General features: G+C 42.5%; 1 protein-coding gene across 1 annotated transcript in view; it reads right to left on the bottom strand.

Annotated features, from left to right (window-relative positions):
- Nucleotides 1-929: 929 nt before the first annotated feature.
- PSMD1 (proteasome (prosome, macropain) 26S subunit, non-ATPase, 1) overlaps nucleotides 930-27,001 on the bottom strand; it is a gene marked incomplete at its 5' end in the record, with an annotated part of 68,839 nt that continues 42,767 nt past the window's right edge. Inside the window, 9 exons of the mRNA XM_008938761.1 lie at nucleotides 930-1,141; nucleotides 1,958-2,112; nucleotides 3,999-4,145; nucleotides 6,478-6,570; nucleotides 8,166-8,258; nucleotides 9,893-10,062; nucleotides 15,205-15,307; nucleotides 22,887-23,003; nucleotides 26,020-26,134. Coding sequence (XP_008937009.1) covers nucleotides 1,966-2,112; nucleotides 3,999-4,145; nucleotides 6,478-6,570; nucleotides 8,166-8,258; nucleotides 9,893-10,062; nucleotides 15,205-15,307; nucleotides 22,887-23,003; nucleotides 26,020-26,134 — 985 coding nt within the window. The remainder of the gene's footprint in view (nucleotides 1,142-1,957; nucleotides 2,113-3,998; nucleotides 4,146-6,477; nucleotides 6,571-8,165; nucleotides 8,259-9,892; nucleotides 10,063-15,204; nucleotides 15,308-22,886; nucleotides 23,004-26,019; nucleotides 26,135-27,001) is intronic.

The following is a 27,001-nucleotide window of genomic DNA, read 5'->3' as shown; positions in this document are numbered from 1 at the left end:
ACAAAGGTAGACTATTCTATTCCTATAGTAGCGTTCACCAAAATGAATCATCTGTTGTGAAAGCTCCCAGACACTACTTGGAAGATTTGTCTTCCATTATTACCAATGCACAAGCTGGTGGTATGTTCACATAGACCAAAATATTCCCGACATACATACAACAAAAACCTCCTTCTGTTTAAGTGCTGTTTTAAATGATGGAGCTCTACCCAGCATTTGGCTTCCAGCTGACCAGAAGCGCAGTCGTGGGCTCGCTGGTGACACACCCTTTGAAGAGTTACAGCCCAACAGGTGGAGGACCAGCTGGGCAAGGGCAGTGCAGCAGCATTCCTTCCTTCTGACCACCTCTCATTCCCTGCCTCCGACTGTAAATCCTCCCTTGGCTAATGAAGCACATCAGTGCAACAACCTGCAGGCCTGGATTCACCCCATCGAGCCCTGTAATGTATTTCTAGCTGCCTGCTCAGAGCAGCTCTTACGCTCACATTTAGTGAAAGCATGCAGGGGAAAAAAAAGGAATTCTGTGAAATGGAGAGAAACATGCCCTCATTTCCCCACCACTAACACCCAGAGCCCTTCTGTTAGCCCCATGCTGTCATACAAACACCAGGATGAGCAAGGGGAAAGATCAGTGCCAAGTCTGTATAACAGAGGTAAGCTGGAAGTAGACCCCATCTGGACAGCTGCTGGAAAGGAGAGACCTGCCCTCTCTGTAGCATCAGCCTGGAGCTGGTGACCTTGCTCAGCCTAAATGGGTGCTAGAGAAAGCAGAGATGTGCACAAATTCCAATGACTCTACAGAGGAGCAGAATCTGTCAAGCTTTGCTGGAGGAAGATGCATGACTTGGGTCTAGTTTGTAACATTTGGGATGAGCAGAAAACAAGGTTGTTAGGCCTTTTTTTTTTTTAAGCATAAGTTTTCTGTCAAGAGTTTTTAATATATTTATTTGAAAACAAGGTTTTGTGAAAGAGTACACTAAATAGCATATATCTGTTCTTCAGCCATAAAACACGGACTATCAACTTTAGCTCAGCACAGGTTGGGGCTGCATGCACTGAACAGCGGATCTTGATAGGAAGGTCTTCATGTCTGTCTGTCTGTCTGATATCAATCATAGTATCTTCTTCAGAGAACATGACCCTGGAGGAGGGGGAAAGAGAAACATATTCAGCTAAGGCTTCTCATGGTTGTCCCCACACACTCACCCAAGCCTGCCATTGATGCAACATTTACAGTTTTCAGCAAGAAGTTTGTTTTCCCGCCCATCCACCAATTCAAGTGCATAATCTTTGCTCTTGGGAGCACTGGGACATGCCAGCCCATATTTGGAAATAAAGCAACCGGGTTTCTGCCTCTCAGTGAGAAACTTGCACATCAGTTCAGGCATTTTGACTAAGGAATCTGAGAACTGCCTCCATCATTGCCTGGAACAGGTCTGCAAGTATCATTATGTTGGGCTCAGAGAGCACCACGGAGCCCACGACTGGAGTGTTCTGCTATAAACAGCTGAGAAGACAAGAAAATCTCAGAAAGCAGAGTAACAGTTCTCTTTTGACCACTCCTAAGGTCAAGCAGATGTCAAGTGGTTTATTTGTTAAATAAACCACTTGCCCCTCTGGGACCTCTTTTATGAGTTGATTATTCCCAGGTCAGCCGTTGCCTGTGACCCCATGCACTGCACTGCTCTAACTCTGCCCAGTGAGGCTATATTCAAGAGTAGCCAAGCCTGTGAGATGAGAGACCAGATCCGGTATGACTGGGTCAGGCCTGATCCAGAAGATGGACTTCTCTTTTACTGTTGTCAAACTCTTCAAACTGGGACAGCACATATTTCTGAATGTGGCACAAAAGCCATTAGAGAGCTAAAACAAGAGTGCTGGTAACCGCTTCAGTTGATCCAAAGTGGTATTTCCTTCATTTGGAATAATAAAGGTGACTCTGCACACTACACTGTACCTCAGGCCTTAATCATCAATGTACTCGAAGGGCTCTGGTGGTTCAGGTTCCTGCTCCTCTTCCTCAATCTTCGGACCGTGAGCTGCCACAGGTTCAACCAGCTCCTCCATATCCTCACTGGTGTCCTTCAGAATGATGATGCCTCCAATGGAAAGCTGCAAGACAAGTGCAGTGAGCATTAGAGCAGCTTCCTTCTGCTTCGTAGTGGAGTGTTTGTGGACAGAACGTTTATCCTAGGCCATAGTCTGTGGACAGAGTGTTTATCCTAGGCCATACGAGACCCCTGAGCAGGAATGAGCCACAGAGAACAAAGTGTCTGACACTCACCCAGATCCCTGCCTGATACGGTGGATGGAACAGACAAAGCCTGTCCAGGCTACCTTTTTGTATTTCTACTATCTAAGTCTCAGTCTGATAGAAAATGGCATCTGGATTCACAGCTTTACCTCAGTTCCAGTCTGGGGCTTTCCACATGAAAACTAATTGAACCGTAATTGCTTTATAAGGCTCATCTTTTCAGGCATCAAAGCGTAGAGAAGCCTCTCTGTGTAGCCACCTCCCAGGAGGCTATCTGAAACACAAACTAATCTGATCACCAGCTTCCACCAACTGAGGAATCCTATTAGCAGAGCCTCGCAAAGACAAAGGGGAATTAATTACAAAGATCACAACCAAACATCCTGGCAGGGTGAAGGAAATCTGTGTGTCTCCAGGACTGAAAGACAAGGTGCAAAGAGGCAGTGCTGCATCTCCCCTGGCTGGGATCAGGGCTTTGACCACAGAAGGATTCCAGGCTATAAACAGCCTTTCAAAGAGCCCTTTTGCTCTGGCATTCCCCAAAGCAGAGCGAAGGTTCAGAGCAGCTCTGTTTTGAGAGCCTCCTTGGTTACATACCCTAATCTCAGCAAAAAAAAATGCACTGTTCTGTTCTCTTCAAAACCTATTTATGGGCATTGAAGGCAGGAAACTGCAGTCCCCTCACCAAGGACTTGGCTTCCTTTGAAACTGAAGCAAACATCTACATATGTTGATGTACACATCAACACATTTCAGCTGCATGAGTGGATATTTACTGGACCACATAGCACACGTTCCCAATACAAATACCAGTTGGGTCACCTCCTCTTTTTAAAGGGTAGAAACTAAAAAACCCTTCCACAGCTTTGCTGAAAGAGACATTTCAAAAGGGGACAATGCACATAGAATTCCAATGTGCTGATGAAATTCCAGGAAACCCATTTAGTAAAAACATGACTATCTTCCTGAAAAAAATATTACTTCTGAACACCATTCTCTCATGGATTATCCTACAAAAGGGGAAGTCAAGGGTGTTATCTCTTGAACAAAGGCCAGAAGAATTTGACACGGGATGTCAGGAGCAAGCTTATTAGCTGTGTAATATATTAGAGCATCTCACAGACAAGTTAGTTACCCCTTGGACTTAATGCTTAAAGATCCTTTTCATTCTCCACCTGACAATCACATGCTATCTCTTCTCAATGTTAACAGCAGATGAAGGCACTTTTCTAAGGTCAGATGTAACTGAACAGGAAACCTGTTTAATAAAAAAAACCCCACAACTTAGGTATAAATCCCACTGCAGGATAATGAAGCTCCAGCACAAGTCCTAATGTATTTCACTGCTTTGACAATGAGCCTGTACAACTTCTCAGCCCACTGAAAAGATCACGGCTTAGTCTCCATGTCCCCAGCAATGTCTTTAATACACAGAGTATGTCTGTCTGTTTTCCACATGCAGTGTTTGGTTTTATATAGAAGAAGAAAGAAAAATAAAGCAGCATAGCATGATGGAAAGGTTTGCAGTGGCTCTGGCTTTCCAGCTAAAACTGTATGTAATCATTTGGAGAGGGGGATGCAAAAAGCAAATACAAAAATGAAGTTGCAGATCTTTGTAACACATCTCAGCAATGCACCAGCTGTGAGTGGCATTCTCATGTACACCCAGAACTTGAGCATTCTTAGGCACCATCCCAGCACTAGGAACACTGTCAAGCACAGGGACCAGGAAGGTGGCACTTACTGGTTTGAAAGGTTGGTATCTGCAGCTCTCCGTCATAGTGAGAACTTTGAGCTGAGCAGGCATGACTCTGGCTGGGTTGTCCAGAAGCTGGAAGTTGGGTTCAGGCTCTTTTTTCTTTTCTTTTTCATCCTTCTTTTCAGTCTCATCCTGCAGAGAGGGAGGAGAACGCCAACATGATGTTACCAGTGTCTCCCAACAATTTCACAGCCCAAGAGGGTAAAGCACAACCAGGCAGCAATTCCAGAGTGTGGTGGGAAACCACTCTTCTGCTGAGGAACAAGGTAACACGTAACTATCAGCTGGCACAGGCAATGCTCATGGATCATGCTCTCATTAAGGTGACACCTCATCCTCAACTGCAGGAGAAAGTACGTTTAACAAGAGGTGGAACAGTTTACTTCTGTCTTCCCTTTCTAATACTTCTGTAAATTCACTCACCACTTCTTGTTCACAAGTGAAGATTCTTTAATATCATTACTGAGCACATGAAAAGTGCCATAAGCTGCCCTTCTATTTTTTTATAAAGCTGTCACTGACATTTCACACTACTGGTAGTGACAGCAGCTCAGCCAAAATGTTCTGACCTCAATGACTCCCTAGGGAACTGCACCTAAGCCCTCCTTCAGCAGTGACTCAGCAGCTGGAGGCAAAAACTCAGAAGGAAAAAAATACAGCATCCTTTACATACTTAACAACATGGATCATGTTTTCCCTCTTGCTTGGGAATATGCGAGTTGCAAACAAAAAAGACTGCAGAAAACATGGAAAGAGCCAATAGGAAACGATCAGGAAAACACCATCAAACAGATGGCACATCCTGTAACAGCAGACAGGACTCTCCCTGGCACAGTGACTGCTTCTTGCTGTGCAGGGCTCTTGGAAGCTATGGATTACTAGTCATAGAACAGGCATAAGAGAAAAACAGGAAAGCAATTATACCTCTAAAACATTAGGACAGTGGCAAAACACTTGACTCAAACACAGCAGGTGGCAGCAAGCTCCCTTTTTACTATCCTTGTTTTTCTGCCTGAGTCTGCCAAGAAAACTTTTCAGATGTCCGAAGCGTACACACACGGAGACACAACACATGAATGCTTTCTAACACACTGCTTCCTCTTGACACCTGTACTTAACTGAGTTGTAGGGATTTTAGATGAAACAAGGATCTGTTCAGCAGATTTTGCTTAGTGTATAGTGCTATGCATTCAAAGAAAAGGCAATGTTTGGCAGGAAGAAAACTTTAATAAAGGAGCAAAAAGACAAAAACTGAGAGATTCTACCTTGCATGCATGAGAAGATTAATTTCCTAGGCCAACTGTATGAAGTTAAGTGCCTAAAAAATGGCCACATTTAAGTAGGTCTTAGAAGGTTATTTTTTACACATACACCCTTGACCTTAGCCACATTCCCTTCACATACCAATTGTGTGTTTCTTTTTAAAATTAAAGAGCTAAAAATTCTGTGACCACATCGCTTTTTCCACATAGATGTTAAAGTGGAATCAGAAAGGTTTCTACTGAGCTTGTCAGAGTAACTCATTTTCAGCTTACAGTTGTTCTTGGCGTACTTGCATCTGTTAGAAGAGCACAAAAGGAAGGGTCCTTTGTCAGGGTACAGCAAGAATTTTAGCTGCCAAATGTTTTCCAAATTACAGCAACCGCCAAGAATTCATTATCCAGCCATTTCTTTATGCCTCAGCTTGCTCCAGGATGACACGCTATTCACAGATGACAATGACAAGTATCAGTGTCAGATCTATGAGCTGAAAGAAATCATCAGAGGACTAAAGTAATCACCATAGCTACTGAGCAGTGTATGGAGCCTTGCTCAAAACTCAAGTGGACCTGAGGTGGGTGTGAATAAATGTTTGACATTGACAGATGGGCAAAACACACAAGAAGCTGCTGGCCAGAAGGCGAATGTTCCAGAAAGGGGGAGGGGTAAGCATGTGCAAACCCAGAAAGTTTAAATTCTTCAGTGCGCTTCACAGAATTAGACACCATCAAGCAATTGCTACAACACTGAGTTCTTTTTAAAAGGCCAGAGTACCAAGGACATGAAGTTATTAAAACTTTTTCCATATTAATAAGAAAAGTACATGGATAAGAGATAAAATTCCCTTTGTCTAGAAACAGCAGGCAATAAAATAATGCACAAAAAGTTCATGCAGTTAAAGGCACATAAATCTGTCAAATATGCTTCTGCCTTTAAGGAAGTCAGTTACTTAATATTGAAGATGACTTATTTCTCATAAATAATGGATTCTTGCCACCTCTTACCTTTAACAGCAGAGAGACAGAGAGAAAGAGAGTGTAAAAATGCTAACCAGTGTATTCAGGACACTGAAATGTGTTACTGCTTTGCTCAGAACTAAGAAGTGGCAGGGGGGGACAGTATTCAGTGGGTGCCAGCATCCACAACACCTTCCACATTTATAAGAGGGAAAAGCAGAAATATAAGTTTCAACGTTTGCACCCACCACTTCCATCTTCTCCTCTTCCTTCTTCTCTTTCTCCTTCTCCTTTTCCTTCTTCTTGGCTTTTGCAGTGATGGACAGCACAGCAGTAGAAACCTGGATATGTCAACAGAGGAGGCATTCAGCATGACTGCAACACCGTACGCTGTGCTTCAGCTCCCCAGGCAGGGGAACAAAGGGAAATCGGTGTTAGGTCTGTCCTGAGAGCAGGTGTAAGATCAATTCCACTTCCTACCCACTGCTCTGTTTAAGAGGCAAATACACCATTGCCAAAGCAAATAAATAGCACAGATGGGACACAAAAAATAAAATGCCATGAATGTAGGCTGGGTCCAGCCACATATGCAGAAAGGGAGCAAACTTCCCAATTTAGAGATTAGCCATTACTGTCTGGGTCTCAATATGAGAGGTTTCTTTATTTAACTGAGCCACAAACAGAATTCTTGTTACAGGAAAACTCATTGCCAGAGTCTTCAAGGTAAAGAAATGCATATATAGTACATGTATATACTATATCGTGTATGTACATGTCATCTTTAGAATAACCTAAAGCTGTTCCACTGTTCTAAGCAGACAGACATTTCCTATTGAAATAGATATGCAAATTGCCCTACGGATGAGCCCTCAGGAGGCTTTGGCACTCCTGAGCCAGAAAGTACCCAGAAAAAAACCTCAAATACAAGAATTCAGCACATCTCCCTGTCCACAGCAAGCGCCTCTGTAAGGCAGTAATTTTCTGGGAGGGACAGGGAGAAACTGCATTTGTCACATTGCTAGTGAGGCTCTTGACACATTTTAATTTTGGCCAGGGAAGTTTAAAAGAGAAAGAATTTGTTCAAGTCCCATCCTTTTCCAAAGGCAAGAAAGTCACTCTGAGCTTTGCCTGTCACCAGAGTTCATCTCTGGGTTCCTTGGCGGCTCGGAAATCTGTCCTGCCCAGCATTCAATTCTGGTAAAATGTTTTACAGTTTTCACGCAATGAGATTCATCAGCATGACATGCCCGAGGTCTCCACTGCTGCAATTGCTCCCCAAGGGCTGTTCTGCCTGCTGCTGTGGTCTGCTCAACAGCTTCTACCACCCTGCGCCAGGAGACAAATTGCTTCCGCTACTGTCCTGCTTGTCATCCCCCACGTCTCGTCCCTTCCTTTTCAATACCTAGGTACTCTCAGTCCCACACTCACTCTGTGCAATCCATGGGCCTGACAGCTATCATTCTAGCCTGTGGGCCACTGCCCTGAGACAAGGTACACTTCTGTCCACCCACATGGGACTATCTGAGAAGCCCCCAACTAATATTCTCAATGTTTGTATTGCAGTGGAACTCTGGAGCCCGAGTCACAGACAAGGGCCCTGCTCTGCCAGCTGCTGCACAAAGATGATACACACATACAGATCAGTACAGCAATAAAAAACACTGCATGGAAAGCAGTTTTTTGAACTAATGCTTCTGTTTGATCACTGGAGACAAGGAAGGTTCCAGCAACCCGGTAGCACAGCATTTGTGTGCCATGATCAGCAACAGTCGCAGGCACAGCAGGAAAAAATAGCTCGAATTCTCTTTCAGAGGCAACAGTGCCTGCCAATTTTTCTTTCAGTCTTTAGATTCCCCGCTAGTGCCACCAAAGTCAATGTTTATAGTAGGAGGGACAAGAGGTGACTCTTTGCAATGCAGAAAGGTAGCCCAAATACCTTTTCTTTCTCCTTTTCCTTTGGTACCTCAAGAGGTGGAGGGTAGGCAAATGTGGACGGCTTACAGTTGGACTTGTACTGAACTTTTGGCATCTAAAACAAACAGTTGAAAGAATTGTTAGAGATGAGAAAAGCAGGGGAAAAAAAATCCACAGCAGAATAATTACTTTAGCTTCATTTTCCTTCCAGCAGAGACAAACAGATCCTCCAAAGAATACAAGCTTCCCCTTCTCCCCCTCCGGAAGCTGAGAAGCTGTTATCAGTGGCAACAGTTCAACTAGAACAATGTTATTTAATTATTCTATAATTTGACTCTGGCAAGCTCTCCTAGCCTTCTCCATACACTCCATGCTATTCACACCATGCTTTGTTTTCATTGTTTCGAAGCCTCTGTGGTTTTGATGTCGTTGCTGTGCCTGCTTGTATAACACAAAATTGGTTTAAGATCTAAGTGAAGATCTGCTCTGCCAATGCACGCCAGGGCAAGCCAAGCACTGCCTGACATTCACCTCTTAAAAAAGGACAGTGCATTTTGGGGGTGGGTTACCAATATCACACACTCTCTTACTCTCAGCTACCTAAGCAAGGGCAGAAAGTATCTTTTCACAGTCAGCCCAATTCTTAAAATGAATTAATTTCTGCAGCATCTCAACTCTCTTCCTTTATGACACATCATGGAGCAAGAACAGACCAGGCACTGCTCTGAGGAAGCAAGATGGGTGTGGTGCAGCCCATAACATACATCCAGTCTGTAGCTGGCTTTAGCACACAAGCCAAGTTACAACATAACCTCATCTATAGGTGTTTGGTCTCTCTGTAAACTCTAAGAGATGTGGAGAGGGAGTCAAAATGGCAGTAGAGCCAAGCAGCCAAAAAGCTGCTGGGGACGTGCAGAGACAAGCAGCAATGCAGCTCCTGGGAAGCTGGAGTGACAGGACTGTGTAGATTGACTTCATGCTCAGTCTGAGATAGGTGAAGAAGAGCAACCCAGAGCCACAAGGTTCTGGTCCAGGGGCTGCAACCCAGCAAGCTGGGTCAGTCCCACAGATGGACTGTGAAGAGCAGCCCAGCCCTGTGCATACTCTGTGCTCACAGAATAAGCCTGCAGCAATGACAGGAGGGGGCTGCACACCCCTGCGCTGCCACATTCAGAAGCTTTTCTGTGGAAGTTACTAGCTCAGTTCTTCAGCACTGGAGACCCAGCATGGTATACAGCTTGCAGAGCCCATACCCCAGCTGACCAGCTGGCAAGAACAGATGCGTAAGAAAAGTGCAGTACCCATGACTGCCTGGTTTAATGTTTACTCCCCAGGGAATCCAAACAAATCCTGCTTTCCCACTGCTAGCTTTCCTAGGGGAGAATATCACATAATTTATTTGGGAAGGCAGGGGGGCAAAATATTTAAAAAAAAAACCCCAAACACCAAACAAATCCAACCCTTGACCTTCTGGAGTGATAATGGGGCGGTCTCAGCCCACAGTTCCCTTCTTTGTACGCTGCTTTGAAGTAAATGGGTCAAAAATCTGCTGCCTACATTTTTCTTGTCCCTATTCCCACCACCAGCTTTGCAATTGAAGACTGCTTTCAGACTTCTTCCAGTTAGTGCCTTTTCTGGCACAAGCAAGCTGGAAAAATGCAAAGAAAACCAATAAATCCACACACCCCCCCCCCCTCGAGACCACTTCCAAGCAGCTATCAGCACCACTTCTCTCTGCTTGTTACATACCTTAAGATCCTTGTTAAGGCCGATGACACAGGTTGGGGTGAAAGCCAGTGACAAGAAGTGTGACAGGGGAAACCAGAACCAGAACTGGGTGAAGACCAGAACCCCCACCACAGAAGGCATGTGAGTATGTCCTGTCCTTGACTGCAGTGAAATAGTTACGTTATGGCCCCCTGCAAGGAATCATAAATGAAATAAGGGAATGAATGCTGAGTTCTGGGGACTCCACGAAGACACCCACACAACGTATCTCGAAACGAGCTGCTGTGAAGGGGGCTACACAGCACAAGCCAGGCCACAATGCTCAGGAACACCCTTCCCTCCTTCGCTGGAATCTCAGCTTACACAGGCAAACAGGCAGCCCAACAGCCAAACTGCTTATCTGTGAGATATTACCCAGACACAACCCTTCCACACTCATTTTGCCAGGAAACAGGCTAAAGGAAAGTACACCACAGACGGTTGGGAGAAAGGCAGAAAAAGGCAAACCTTTGCCATAAGCAGTTCTAAAACATAGCATATAAATGATCCACGAGCCAAGACTCACAAGAAAACCAGTGCACATAAAGCAGTGCACACAAACTTTTAATTCCGTGGCTGCCTCCCTGAACTATCAGTTATTCAGAAGAAATATGCCTACATTTTTATCCTACACCATCTCAGCAGAAAAAAATGTAAACAGCAGCAGCTTCAGAAGTTGCTTCTAGAGGTTATCAATCTAAGCAGCAAAGAGACAAGCTCTTGCAGTCTTTGCAGCAAAATTACATCTCTGCCAGACAGCCAAGTCCTAGCTTTGTACTTGGAAGGCAGAGACCAAAACAACTCCACATGTTGATGTAGTGCAGAAACATCCAGTTAAAAACTAAATTGGAAGATTTGGCTTGCAAACAAAGTGAGAAAGTGTTAATCTGATCTTCATTCTTCTGATGAACACAGTGAATTGAGTTGAACAGGGCGCCGGGCAAGTCCATTACCACTGAGAAGACCATGTGCAGGGCAGTTAATTTTGTTAAAATATGAACTACTGGTTGCAAACCTGTGACACTTTGTAGCTGAAAATCCCAAACCAGAGTAGCATTCCCCTGTCCCACAGAAACAGCTAGCTCGACAGGGCCAGGCAGCAATGGAGCTGTCCGAGTTTTAAAGGTAAGTAACATGAATTTTTGCTGCTAAAACTCATGAAAGCCCTGAATGGCACAATAATCTCATTTTAGGCATCTGTCAGGAGAAGCAGTGGAAGATGGGAGGATTCTGATGCCCTCCTGTAGGATGCTCTGCATACATACTGTCTTCTTGCTTTTCATTTTGTGGTAGCAACAAATCTCCTGCTGTTTGACTTTGAGAACTCCTTCCAGCTGCCTCTTTGAAGAAAGGCAACGTTATGGTCTCATCTTTTACTACTGCTAGGTCTGCTCTGCTTCTCATTTTTTTCCTCATTGCTTCCCTCCAACGCCAATCTCTTGCCCTTACCATAGCACTAGGGAGGGACTGCCTAAGGTCTTGTGCTATCCTTGAACTTGTCAAACACTGCACTCTCAAATTTCTGATTTTCTCCATCTTCACTTTGAACTTTTCTTCACTGCATGACCATATAAGGGCCAGGTCAATAATCTGGATCAAGCAACTCAATGAATGGTGCACATGCAGCTTAACGAGACTTCATCAAACTTTCGGACTTGAATTTTCAGAATTTATTTTAACCTTCAGAATTCTGTTATCCAATCTCTGGAATTTCCTGGATGAGTAACAGATTTCATATTCAAAAGATGCTGTCATGCTACTTCTTTCTGCTGTTTTACACCCACACACAACCCACCCTCGCTCCCATGGTTTGGCAGGGAGCAGGAAAGGTGGGGAGACTTGATATTGCACAACTGTGATTAATCTTCATGATTAAGGAGCAGCCCTGAGAGCCTGGAAGGGAACACTTCCCAGATCTTTGGCTGGCTGGATGAAAGCTGTGACATGATGCCTAGAAAAAAAATGCAAAAAACACACAAGAAAAATTTTCAGGGCTCCTTGGGTAGTACAATCAGAATTCACACTGCCACTGTGGCGAGGTTTGCTGGAATTAAAGTGGCTGTTCTAAAGGCTATGAGCATTTGCTGGCTCACATTTAATGCCAGTTAATCAAAGGGAGAATGCAGCAAGCAGATACAAATGATTTATATACTTCAATGAACTCACTCTGCCTAGCCATGGTGGCACTTAGTAATACTCTGGGGGCAAGGTAGCCCAGGCCAACACACCAACACAACAGTCAGTAGATAAAGCAGCTTTGTGGACCTTGGAAATTAGTTTGCAACCTTGGCCTAGGTGACATTATGTTCTTAAACAATATTATACTGTTTCTTTATCAGCAAAGACTTATAATCAACTTCATTTCTGTGGTGAACGAAGACCTAAACTGTTAGCAGCAGCCCAGAAAACTCAAAATCTCACAGGATGAGCCACGAAAACCCTGGCAGAGTTGATTTCACTACGTGTCAGTGATCTGATTCACACTGGCAATGAAACACAAAGCTCTAATCTAACAGACAGAAACTTTACCACAGGATAATGGCTTTTTTGCTAACTACCAAGGAGTCAGACCCAACTTTACATAAAGAGCTCATGAACAGGGACAGGCAGGAGAAAGGTGGGAAACAGTAGCACCAAATTCAACACAGAAGAGAGAAAACCTTATGCTGAGTTTATTTTTTGTACTAAAGTCTTTGACATCCAAAATGTGTGTCTCAGATGAGGTGTTACATTTGGAGAGACAGCAATGAGGAGGTAGGCAGCTCTTCCCTCTCATTTGGATGAGACTTTCTTTTCCATCACTCATTATAAATGTCTCCAAACCATGGGGAATCCAGTATGTTCACCATCAGGGTGTCAACAGCTTCTCTGACTTCAGTCTGCACTGCTCACTGCTACACTCTTGTCCCCGACCCATTGTACTGCTGGCCCCACCCAAACTCTTCCTAAATATTGAGATTTTCCAGATATACTGGAATACACTTGGACATTTCTGCCATGACTACTGCTCCTCTTTTTCTCACTGATCAAGAAATGGGGCATTAAGAACCAGAGAACATATTTAGAATCCAGAGGGAAAAATAGTTTTCATGTTATTTGCTGACATCTAATTAGCTCAGTATAGCCCTTTTGTAGCTCACATTTACAAATACATGCTCCAGAAAATAAAGCATATTGATTTTCCAAGCATATAAAGAGAGTCATCAGCCTGGAACAAGTTTGTACATGAAGGGAAGCACTATAAAAGTTCAGAGGCTTGGGGTTGGGGGAACCCTCTAAGATTAAATCTAGAGTGTCAGTGTTTTTCTTATTAAAGTAAAAGTGTAGCTTCTGGGGCCTAAGAATTAAACAATAATAAAATTCTTCATTTTCACTTCAGCACTCCTGCTCCCTCCACAAAACCACCAGTCTGACTGCCTCATTGTCAGAGCAAAAAACCCACCTCCAGTGCACCATTTCCCAGTCATGCACTGGAAATCTTGCACTTTTAATCAAAGCCTGTCGTTGGAAAAGAATTATACTTTTCTCCTTACCTCCCCCAAAAAACAGCCTAACAAAAAAAAAAAAACAAACCCAAACTCAATTGCTCTGACTGTGGCAGATGACACAAAGAACCTTTTCCTCCTGGTAGTAATAATTAAATTCTATAGTTCATTGTTTCAGATAAGCATTTGTAGTTGTATGGGAAAGATAAAAAGGATTTATTCTTTTAAGAGTCTCTAATGAAAGTGGCAATAGGTTAAGAAAGGGTAGTCCACAGCCTTCCCCCAGCTGCTCAGCAAGAAACAAAGAGGTTAAAGTTGGCACAAATTCACATGTAGCTTATTAAAATTGGATGCTTCTGGTTTCCAAGTCATTATAAAATACATCAGTGACACAGAAAGCAAATAAGGTTCTAGCTGCATTTTAAAATCATTTTTATGATTTAATCTTAAAGGTTGGAATTCGAAGCAGGTCTGTACTGCCGAGAGCAAAACCTCTGAGCCAGCTGGGCTCTGGCTTCCCAGCCACACAGTATGAGCATGAGAAAGACCAAAATATTCTAACAGTCCCAAATCAAGAATATTTCTCACTGAGCTCCATGAGGGGTACCTGGGAGGTAAGAAAGATAGAAACAGGCGTCACCTTCTTTTTTTTCTCTGAGTAGACCTAGTCACAGTTCAGAGTATCCTGACTGCCACGTGCCCTCCAGGAAAAGAGCTTTTTAAGCATGTTTCTATGCAGATAAGTGCAGACAATCTTAAGTTCTGCTACCTCTCCAATGAGTCTTAGAGATGTGGTAATTCCAGACAGACACTGTGTAATGACAGTGCACGGTGCTCTGCTTATGCAATGCCACAGAGACAAGCATACAAGGCTCCTTTGCTTATGTGACTTCAGGGCTCACCTTCGTCTCAAGAGTACAGGGAAAAACAGCTTCTTTGTACCTACCACAGGGAATAAGGAGGTGGATGGCAAGAGAAGGCCACAGCACAAGAGACCAGATGAGAGAAACTGTCTGGGAACTTGGAAAGGGTGTACTATTGACACACATGGCACTGCACAAGTCTTAACTCCAGCAGAAGGAAAAATTCAAACCAAAACACTGTCCTCTTTGCTTACAGAAGCCTTCCAGTAATAGGCCCTGCAATTCAGCCCTTGTGAAATGCTAAGGCCTTTTGAGAATCTGACCCCTGGCTCCCCGTGCAGTCACTAACACTCACGAGATGGTGTTTCCTGCGCTAGCAAAAGGCAGTATATTGCAAACCTGAGTCTTCTGAAGTCACACTGGTGCAGTTAACTGTGCTTCCCTCTTTAAGTAATCCCTCTCTTAATAATCAGGAAAGAGTAATTTAAACCATATTTAATACTTTTTTTTTTTTTTAAAAAGCTGGTTATGTCAGGTTTTAACAGAAAAAGCAAAATATGAGGACTGGATGCTACAAGGTTCCTGAATTTCTGGAACAGGTGCTTACTTAGAAAAATAAAGAAACAATCTATCATACTATTAAATCAACATTTAGACTGACAAAACAGACATACAGGGGAAGAAAAAAAAAACAAAACACATTTGTCCAGACTTCTGGACATAAATTCTGCCCCAGTAACTGGGCTGAGTCTCTCCTAACAGAAGCATGCTGTAGAAGCTGAAACTACAAAACAGAGGTTATTTCTTTCATTAGCTAGAACAACTTGAATTTTGAGATTTCTTGCTACTATTACATGACAGGCATAAAGCCAGCACCTCATCTCCCAAATGAAGTTTGCTGTCACAGCTATTGTAGCCAAACTGCATTAAATGTTTGGGGAATTACCTGCATCCAAAATGCCTTGTGCCAGGATTGCTCCAAACTTTGCCATAACATCATCATGCTTATCATTGATCACTTTGGAATAGAGCTGTCTGAACTGGCTGACCTGGATAATAAAAAGAAGAAAAAAAAAGAGAAGAGAGAGATTATAAAGTTGACTGCATGAATCAAATATTCTGTCTTTAATGGAAGCATCCTGGATTTCAGCATCCTAGGATGACATTTGTCTTTTCAGCAGTCTTTACCCATATAGTGATTTTAAATGGTCAGGATGGACATGCATTTCCAAACCACACTCTGCAGGCCTAACAGGAATAGTCTGAGAATCTCTGGAGTGTCACTGGAATAAAAGACCAACCGATGAGTTTGTAGCAAGAACTACAATATGTCCTTAGGTGCGTGACACTGCACTTTATTAAATTTCCTCCACTTCCCACTGCTGAAAACCTCAAGCATATTCTGTTTTTCCTGTACAATATTTCTGCTGTACTGGTAATGCCCCCGTGGTGCGTCATCAGCAAATTTCACTACTGCACTCCCACCTTTTAAGTGAAAACCATTAATGAAGATATTTAACAAAGTAACAGTTTATGCTGTGGAATGTTCATCACAATATCTTAAGCCCACATTAGGTAAGGCAAATATGTAAACCTTTGTTTCTATTATTGTCATTGCTTGAAACAGCTTCATCTTTCACTGGGTCACTAGGTGTTGAAGAGACAGAACAGTATCACATCCAGCAATATCTAAGGCTGTATTACAAATTAGTTAACTTCTGTCTTTTAATATATACAGTGAAGCAACGATGCAGCTCAAGTAATTTTTATAGCTGAAAAAGGAAACCCCAATCTGCAACCCATTCAAAACGTAGGAAGCTGCATCCCACCCACAGAGTATCTTTTATACCACTATTAAAATTAATTTGGGGAACTGACATCTTGTTTTAATTTTTTTTTTTTTTTCATACTAAGCCTTCACTTGACATGTTCAAAAGCAAAGCAGGTCTTTTCAAAAAGGCTCCTTCCAAGATGCCTTGGACAAGCTTCTCTCCATTACTGATCCATTTTGTTGCTGTTATCCCAAGTCCTCTTCCTATATCTGGAGCCACAGATGAAAGGACAAACTTCTAGCTCAAGGCCATAGGGCTGGACAAAGTCACCAGAAACACAGAGCAGTTCCCAGTACTGCAAACACAGTTAAAGTTTCCAAGTATAAAACCCTAACGCCAGGCAAACCCCCCAGACACTCTTCACATCCAAAGAGTATGTGCCTCTCCAGGGACGTCAGGGACATTACTCAATGGCAAGTGTCTGACGAAGTCCTACCTGCCTTTCAGCTGTTAAACACACTTAGTGCCTGCTGGAGGCAAAGAGGCCAAGCTTCAGCACCACCACCACTAGGAACGTACTGTTGCACAGCCTCTGATGCTCCCAGCGCCCAGTGCACCAGCGAAGGAGCTTTACACGCTGACTGTGACACCCAGGAGATCCCCTTGGATGATAGAAGCACCCAGCAAACAGTCAGTACCCCATCCATGCAGGATGCCACAAGCCCTAGAGTTGTGCTATGGGTGAGCAGCACCGAGCACCAGGAGCAGCCTTCGGGCAGCGCTCCTAACACGTGGCCTTCCTTGGGGTGCACTGGGGAATCTCAAAGGGCTTACAGAAACTTTCAGCACCCATGAAAAAAAACAACCATTCATACAGTGAGTCAGTGACAAGGGAACTGTGCTGGGAATAACATTTTGTTAAAAATGGGATTCATCAAGGTAAAAAAAAAAAAAGAACAAGATCAAAACAGAACGACGGAACAGAGAAAAGAAAGAACAGAACAGAGACTGAGGGGATAAATCAAACTGCTGGGATTTCTCAGCAGAACATGAGATCAGATTTCCCCAGTAAAAGCACACCAGAGCCATGAGGTAATCCTGCAGCCGAGGTAATGCTAGCAATAAATTTCACCATATTTCAGGTGTGAATTTTTCACCAGAGGCAGTAAGATGTTGACACTCTATCTTTGAGAGGTTATGTCCAACGTCTGGGATGGAAAGAAGACAGAGGTTGCCTCCAACCCACAAGCATTATACTCAAAAGCCACAACACTGCTTGGCAGCCCTACACACTTAGTGAACGCTTGAGATTAAGGCCACAAGTTTTCTGCAAAATAGCTCTCAATGCACATTAACTCATCACATCACTTAGAAGAGAGGTGCCCTAAAGGAACAGACATGCTCTGGTTGAAACCTTTCCTGCCTTCAGTCTTTCAGCCACTAACCCAACTGTACTATGTGTCACCTCAACTTCTTTAGCATTGATGGCACCTAACCTGATGAGATTTAAACCAGTCTGTGAAAGCAAAAGATGCTACCATTCAGTAGGTGAATAGGCTAGGTGAACCAAACCCTCCAGACATTATCTGGGACAGAAGCAATATATAACTCTTCCCCTGGTTGAGCTGAGCAGTAGGATTCCTGTAACCCTGGGCTCAGCTTCTGGGTTTGGAATATTTACGAAAACAGACAGATATTACAAAGCTTGTTCAGTGGACTATAATCTGGAATTTACACTGTAAACAAATCTTCAGGGAACAAAACCCTGGGTGAAGCTAGAAGACATTCAGCAGAACTGCTAACTTTTATGCTGGCATCTGAAGTAGATGGAGCAGCACCTCAGATCAGAGGGCAGAGCACCTCACTCAGGAAAGGCAAGGCAGGGCTAGCAGGTCCACCTTCCCTGGTCGTGGCATGCTGCCCCTGTGAGCACCCTTTCCCTAAAACGCCTTCACAGCTCCTACTCACATGTACATTAGTCCAGAGCAGATGAAGAACACACCTGGAAGCCACCAGCTGTGGCACCAGGACACTGTGCAGGACAGCAAGCTAACTAGGACACAGAGCTGTGAGGGACCAAGGGATGGAAACCTGGCTGCTAAACCTGAGCTGAGCAGTTGCTACTTCTCCAGGCGACACGGACAGGCTACAGCAGGGAATCACCTGAGAGCTGGTGTTGAGTGAAAAACCATTCAACAGCTTCTCTAAGAAATAGTCCTTATACCTCTACTTGGAAAAAAACAAAATAGGTAGTGCCATATCAAGAGCTTTCTGCTTTCAGATAAATTCTGCACACCTGTGCATTGTGAGCTGTGGACCACTGCCAGCCCTACAAAATCTATTGAGCAATTGTGCCTTTTCCATATTTTACATCAGTGGAAGGAAAACTGCTTTATCAAAGTGTGGGAGACTACCCCAGCTGGCCTCAGGGACGATCAGACCCAGACTGAAGGACTGCCTCAACACTCAAATGCAGTCAGCCTGCTTGCTCATTCAGGCTGTTCCTGTAAAGCAAATGTTTCACAGGAATGAGATTTTTGACAGGATCAGGTCCCAGCTGAAAATGTTCCTTGCCATTGAGGAAAGCCTGCTTTGGCAGCTCTAGCTGTAGCAGCTCAGGAAGGCATTGTCCTCACACGGAGCCACTGATCCATCTCTTTGGAGAAAGCAGGAGCAGTACAGACAACAGCTCAATTCTGCCTTTGCTGTGGGGCACTCACCTCCTACAGAACAAAGCAAGATGTCAACAGACAGTGAATTTTTAAGCTGTTGAAGCAAAATCTGCCAGCTTGCCTAGTAGAGCCCTTTACTCTGCTGGTTTTCCTTCAAGCCACAGCAACAAACATATCCGAAACTACCAAATAGGTTTATTTAATATGCTACGAAACCCACAAGCTCTGTTTCTCCCTTGAAATCTTCAAGCACCTAAATTTTATAGCCACTTAAAAATGCAATTTATTTGGGCAACTTCCAGGAGGAACACTAGAATGTAGGCAGTGACTCATTTCATCCTTACCAACAATACATACACCCCATTCTGATAATTAGTGCTGGCCAAAATGATGTGCCACTGATTGCAACAAAGCCAAATGTGGAACCTTGGAAACACTGAGGAAACAACACAGGCTTTAAGACATGAGAATGATGCAGCACCATTTCCTACCACAAACCCCAGGGGCTGTCATTTATCACTGTATTTATCACTTCTCCCTTCACCAGTCAACTTCCATGCACATGAAACCCATGTGATTGTTAAGAATAAGACTTAATAAAAATGTAACTAAAGGAACCAGTGGCAGGTCATCTGCATGGTGCTTTCTGCAAATGCAAGTTCATAAGGACCCGAGTATTTATGAATCTGTTTTTAATAAAATAGGTTTTAAACTGCTTGCATGTTCTGCTTCTCTTCTTCAAAAGTTTTTCTGCATATGCTTGCTCTCTTGAAAGAGCACACAGTACACACAAGCATGTAACAGAAACAGGCTTACATGAAGGAATGTGAAGGTGCTAGAATAAAGCAAAAATCATTCTTGCATCCTAGCAAGACCTATTATTTCATCTAAATGGATAAAAAAAAAAAAAAAAGCGCAATCTGGTCCTGGTTTCTTCACAACATTTTAAAGGTAATAGGCAAAGATGATCAAAGGAAGATGGAGGAAAAGTCTTGACCTTGCTTATTATCTTCTCATTTTTCCAGGATGACTATCCTAACAGGAAAAAGTAAATTCAATTCAAGATGTTAGACATGTAGTTTGTCTCCAGAATTGCTGTCCTAATTGCCCTGCAGGTCACAAATACATAATGAAGTTGTCATTGATTTCTGTTACGATGATCTCATAGCATCTATAATTTAGGATTCCATTTCACAAAATAAACTTGTTACCATTCTATATCCTGCACTAATATCCTTCTTAAATGTATCAACAGAAGTCAGGAAAAACCGTGCTGGCTGCACATGGAGGAACTGTGTTTCAACTCCTAAGGTGCTAAATCACCTTTACACAAGATTTGCTACCCCTTTTGGTACTGAAGCAACTTGCAAGTTCAAGAAACTTCCCTGTAATGACAACTCTTTAAATTATTTGTTTAAACGAAGAGCGAGCACAACAAAGAGGAAGATAAATACAAAGGAAAGAGGAAGCAAAAGTGATTCAAAGGCATATATGCACATTCTCTCACAACAAAAATGGTTTCTTTTAAACCAAAATACTTTGACTCTCAAATCTGTTGCTGGTATTTCAGCATTGTGATACTCAGCTCTGAAAACTCTGCAGTATTTCTGAAAAACCTAAATCTATTCAAGGAAGATTGTTTGCTACCATCTTCATCCTAAATTATCACCAGAGATTTCAAAATCCTTCTAATGCAAGCTCACAAACAAGGAGTTTACAAAAGAAAAAAAATCCCAGAACACCCAAAACTGAAAAGTACTGACAGGAAGATGGTCAGCCTATATGCCACAATCCTCATTAAAATCACCATCTCTCACATGCAAGCCATCATGACATATTTAGCAGCAAGTGAGATATACATATACATGAAATTTAGCTTCGCTGTGACAACATCGAGGCCACAGGTACATATGAAAGTCATCGTGCCCCTCCTAGTAGCTCTTATCCAGCAATGCAAATACTCCCACACATCAGGTTAGACACTGGCACACAGCACACAAGAATGCCTCTCAGGAATCTAATCGGATCAAAATATGTCACTGTAATCCAAAAATGGTCCATTTTCTGAACTCCACCCTTCTGTACCAGAGTGAAAAAATTTTTCTTCAGACTGGCAAAGTGCTCCAAAAAAAGTTTCCCATGAATAATAAACAACATAATTGGCAGCATATTCCTCAAAAGATTCTTTTTACTTTTGAGCAAGAAACTATGATGGTTATAACTAGCTTTTGGGGTGTTCAAGACAAATAAATTTTATATATTCTGTGGTTAGTTATGAGCAGATTATTTTGGAGGTTATTTATTAGTTTATAATCTGTAGTTTTGGGGTGTTTGTTTTTAGTGTCTGCTGTTCTTCTATGACTGGGTAATGAATTGCCTATCTATAACACCACACAAATGTTGGCTCAAACAAAGCTCTGGCAAAAAGTTTTTTCTGTTCCTCTCCCCATTTTTAAACAAGCCACTGAGCCCCAGACTATACATCTCATCCTTATTTGATGGCCAACTATTTTAATCACCCATTTAACAAGCCTATGTATTCCATACCTCTGAAATGAAGTTTACCAGGCCTCTTTGGGAAAGAGATTTGACTTAGTACACACCTCAAATAATCTATTTTTCCCAGCTGTCTTCCTGTCTGCACTTCTCTTTAGGACACAGACTCTCACCTATTATCTCAAAAAGACTGAAACTCCCAATAGACACACTCAGCAAGTAATCCCTAATTCTTAGATGTCTGATCCACAGCAGTCTGCAGTTCCCATCCCAAGAGGATTAGGGTGCTATGCAAGCTTAAATGAATTTATTCTTATAATGTTCTTTCATAGAAGAAAGTATTATTTTATTGCAGATGGGAAGCAGAGAGATATAAAACTTGCTCAACATCAGGGGAGCACAGAATGATTAAATCTCATCTCCTATACTGAGGCATGCCATTCCAAGCACCTGACAAGGAAGAAACACTAAACCAAAGAGCAGTTTCTTTCCATAGAGATATATGAACCTTCACATTACAGAGACTTTGTACCTGGGAAGTTGAGGGGTTCCAGCACAACTCTGCACAGGCTTATTCAGTTGAACTACAATTCTGATAATATAAAGAAATTCATCTTTTTCCTTTTTTTTTTTTTTTTTTTTTACATTCAGCCTCTCCCAAGCACAGGCAAAAAAAATTTTTTTTTTTTCTTTTTTTTTTTTTTTTTTTTTTAATTTTTTTAAAAAGTTATTTTTACATAATTCAAAGGAACAAACTAACTGCCAGCAAATCTTCATGTTCTGTGACTTGGAAATACCCAAACACCTGCATTTGTAGATTTCCTTCCCTGACTTTCCCAAACAAAATATTCCACTGGACAAATAATTTTTTTTTTTTCCTTTCTCCCCATCCAAATGCAGTAAAAAAGTGGCTGTTTTTATCACAGTTCAATTTCTAACGTGACATCAATAAAACCAACTCTCATACGACAGAGGAGTAGCAAAGTACCAGCTACTGCTCTCAGCGCTCACCAGAGCAGATGAAGTGTGGAACCCCAGAGCTCCTATTAACGTAGACTTTTACTCTGTACAAATGTTTGCATATCATCATCTGTCATACATTCACAAGACAACCTATTTTTAAAAGCTAAACACAGCATGTGCAGCCCTTTTTGCCTTCTGAGCAGAAAGAAAAACTCCATTAAAAAATGCAAGTGCTATAAAGCCACTAAACCAGTTCTGACAGCAGAAACTGTTCACCTGAAAAGTGTACGACCAGCTACAAAAGAAACAGCTATAACAGCACTTCCCTGCAGGGTTGCCACATTCAAAATTAAGTGTGCTATCATCAAAACCAACTTCTTTACTAAATAATGGTGTTCACATAAATCACGAGCATATGGGCCTCAGTGCAGGCTGGTGTAAGACAGTCACGTTCATACCATTACAACGTGCTTTTAGACCTTAGAAAGGGCATTTATCCCTGTAACACCTAAAGTTATGACGTGGTCACCTCTCAGGCATGTTTTGATCATGTTTTGTGTGTTGCTCCCCCATCTAAAAGTACACACTCTGATCCATGCAGGAGCTTCCTGCTGTGCATTCAGTGCTGGTTCTTTATGTACAGGCGCAGTGCCAAGCACTAAAGATTTGTCATCCAAGACCATTTTTCCACCTAACAAGCTGGTATGTAAGGTATGTCATGTTACCTTTGGGCAGGTAATCTCAGTCTGCTGGATCATGATAAGGGCAGATGCAATCAGAGCTCCTTGACGTACGTAGTTCACAGGATCATTTGTCATTGGCTCAAGCAAATTAATTGCTTCCTAAAAAAACCCAAGAAATAAGCAGTTGCAATGTTAATAATATTATTTTCAGTATCCCAGGATTCAGAACCCTAATGGACGGTTACCAGATTGATGCTACCAGATATACTTTTTAATATATTTTGCCTCTTCTTGGTAAATGAAGCAGAAATCTCTATTCCTGTGGATTTTAATCTAAAAATCAGGAAGGAAAAAAAAAAACCAAAACAAAAAACAACACGAGTGATGGAAGAAGATCGACCTGCAGAAACAGGGCACCAGATAAACAACGGTTGTTGTAAGCAATAGGTGCATTCATCACGTAAGAACTACTGACATGCCTTAAATAGCACACATAAATTATTCATACACTCTCTTTGCCATTCTTCCCAACAAAATACATCAGCGTTATCTTCATTTTTGGTGTAAGAAACAAGTGAACCACAAACAACGTGTTGGAGGTTACAAAATGAGATGGCAGAACAATCCAGGTCCCAAATTCTTGGCCTTACGCTTTATTGTTAGAATCAGTAACACTGAGCATCACATGAAAGGATTTATTTCAAACCTACATCAAGTAGGGCTGCCTCTGAGCACCCATATATCTAGGTATTTAAGACATTTCAAAATGCTCTATTGCTACTTCAAATTCAGTAGCTTCCCCGTTAAGTGCAACAGGAACATGATCCACAGTGATCTATCAATAAACTTTCCTTTCAACACGGTCATCGATTATGGAAAGCTGTGAGAGACACTATTGCAATAAATGCCGCTTAGTTTTACCCAAGACCAGCATGAGCAATTTTCAGGGATCCCAGACTAAATCATCTCTTTAGGCACATTTTTTCATCTCCATTTACAGTTCTGCCACTTTGCAAGCCATGACTTACATAGAATTACTACAGACAAATTCATTTCTAACCATGCAAGGTCCTCGGCACACATTACACAGGACAACTGAGCTCCTCTAAATTTGCTGCTACCAAAATGAGGCCTTTCTCCTTCCTCAGTTTCCCTTCAGCTGTCCAGTCCCTCTGCTTCTTCTGTGCTAGCTGCAGCCCTTGTCCCACCTCTCAGTGAGCTGTTCCAGCTCAGTAATTCAACAGAGAACTGTTCCCTTTTTTGTTGCTGTTATCTGGGTCAGTTTTCTGTGAATTTGTGTCTGAATCAGCTCACTAGGGAGCAGGACATGAGACAGCAAAAGATGGCAGGATGGACCAAGATTACTTGTTTCAAAAGCAGCATGTTGTTAGTGGGTTCAGCCAGCCTTCAGCAACCACACTCTGCAAACTTAGGTGGAATAAACCTGAGATGGCAATTTGCACAGCCATGGGCTGCACAGATAAATTTGGTCTGTGACAACACAGGGGGCTTTCCAAAAGCACTCTGAAAAGGCACATGAAGCAAGCTATTGGATACTCTTTGGAACAGGAGAGATAACAGACACCCACCCTAAGAAGCTCAGGTAGCTCTTTTAGGCTACTATGTGACCTTCTGATAACAGAAGTCAGACAGAATTGCTTGGCAGTCTCTCATATGGAGCTCTCTCCTCTCCATATTTAGACCAAGGACATGAGCAAATGAGCCGAGTTCTTGAGTCTCCCCGTGCAGGCCCCTCTCAGTGTCACTTCTGTCAGGGTGAGGCTTTTTAAAACAAGCTGTTTTTACATAAAATGCCATTTCTAAGAAGTTCTAGAATAATATGTCTTCATTTAGACTGCTTTTGCCAATTGAGCTATTTTAGAAGCTGTGCTTCTCCACCTGAAGGTGACTCACTCATTCCTTGGTACACATTCAGTACTATGTATGGAACATCCACTATGACAAAAAGCTGAACTTTCCAATTTATGAAGATGAATATATTTGGGCCTTTAAAACTTACTAATATAAGCTCTGAAAGACATGTCTGTATGGAATCAGATGGTTTAGACCTTTATCACACAATGTATCTGGAAATAAAACAGACTTCTTTGTGTAACTAAAAGTATTTCCACTTAAATCAACTTGTCAGATGCAGCAGGTTAAAAATAATTAGATCCTTGATTCCACCTTCCACTTGAGAATAAAGCAACCTGGATAAAAATAGGATTTTTAGTTTGCTTTTAGGTCTGAATGCCTTAGGCACTAAAACAGTCAGGCAGTGCACGTCAGCATTCTGTGCATTTCACAGCACAAGTAAGGTGCTGGGGAATGCTCACTTGCAAAAGCCACAGACCAAATGTTTAATACTAGATGAGGAAGTGATGATACAAACTAGTGTGAGATTTATCAAAGACTTGAAGTATGAAATATTACTTCCATCTGTTTTGAAACTGTGATTCTGTACCAGTACAGATTATATACACGTGAGTGATGCAAAGCAAGCTTAGCTCCAAGTTTATGTAATGCTTGTCCCAGCGACTGCTTGCTTTCCACAGAAGTGGGAATCCTTCTACACTAAAAGGTCCCTGCTATAATCTGTGAGATCATCCTTCACTCACACTTATTAAGTGAGAATGAAATTAAGTGGCTGTGAACTTCACACCTGACACTACAGTAAATTTCATTGTTTCCCTGCACCAGGCTTTGCTACGTGGATCTTCCATGAATTATGTATCACAGGAAAGCAGCAAGAAGCTCCAAGTTATGCAAAGCACCTGCTGTCTTCCTGTCACTGGCACCCCCTTGCCCCCCCTACAGCAATCTGCAAAAGATAACTCCAAGGGAAAAGGAGTATTGATTTTGGAGTACTGAACATGCATTTAAAGTTCAGTGGCAACCTGACAGTAAGAAAAGTCTAAGAAAAGTTTTGAAGACAAAATTCCAAGAATGTTGCAATACTGTATAAAAACATTGTTCTACTTTTTCTATTCTGTACAAGCTGGAGAAGAATCCCTGGGCCTAGGAGAAAGAATGTAAGGAAGTACTACTCCACCTCAGGTGGCTAGCAGCGTGCAGATGTGAGAAACCTGATCTGCATGCTTGACACTTCCACACAAATGCCTGTGGCACGAGAGAGCAGAAACAGTCACGGGAAACGGATTCTTCTGGTCCTCACCTTGTTTCCAGTGCCCGCACAGCAGATACCCAAAGCCATGGCAGCCCCATAACGCACATGGGGATTGTAGCTCTCTGACAGCAAAGAAACCACACTTGGACACTGCTCAGGAGTCCTAAAGAAAGGCAAAAAAGAATGTTGTTTATTATTATGTTCTTCAAAATATGGAGGCTTTACTCTGTTCATACTGGAAAATTGAAAATTGTCCTTCCACACTGTACGTTTTGCATTTCTCAAAACGTAAGCAGAGGGTTGGAACAAACGGACCAAGAGAAGAACAAGGATGTGCACAAATGCATAAACTTTCCTATCACTGCAGATATCACACAGAGTTCCCACTTCTAAAGTCTTCCTTTTTAGTGCATACTTTCTGCATTTAAAAGATGACCCAGCAGAATGACTTATCTGTTGAGACTGAGGTCTTTATCTCTAGAAATCATGCTGCTGTGACACCTTCCACTAGCAGAAGTTTACTCTCCATGAGACATGCAGTACTAAATCTCCCACCAGCAGACAAAATCCAACTCCATATTCCATCAGCCTTCAAGGCTGGTGGGCCACAAACTCCCTTTTGCAATCACTGCTTCTGCTGACTCCTCCTCTTCCCCACCTAGTGCTGTAAATCAAAGCATGTGAGGGAATGCTGATGCAACTCACACTTCAATCAGTTTATCAGCAATGTTTGCTGTTGCCTCCCAACAATATCACGCTGTGATGTTGCTGCCTTTTGAGAGATCTGATATGGGAGTGTGAGCTCCATATCCCGCCAGCTGGGAACCAGTGTCTTTCCTGTTGGTCACTACAGCAACAGCCCTTCTACCCAGTGCTGGGGGAGATGAAGGGGAACTCTTAATTTCCTACAGCAAGAAGCACATGTTGCCAATACAAACAGTCTTGGGTATTTCTCTTGTGGCGAAGAACTCGTCTTTGTAGCTGTATTTATCACTCTGCTAATTTTCATGCCACACACACCACTTCATAG

This window comes from Merops nubicus, unplaced genomic scaffold (genome assembly GCF_000691845.1).
Source record: "Merops nubicus isolate BGI_N331 unplaced genomic scaffold, ASM69184v1 scaffold14354, whole genome shotgun sequence".
Lineage (NCBI taxonomy): Eukaryota > Metazoa > Chordata > Aves > Coraciiformes > Meropidae > Merops > Merops nubicus.
Note: the sequence above shows the minus strand (reverse complement) of the source record. Positions and strands in the feature narration are given on the sequence as shown.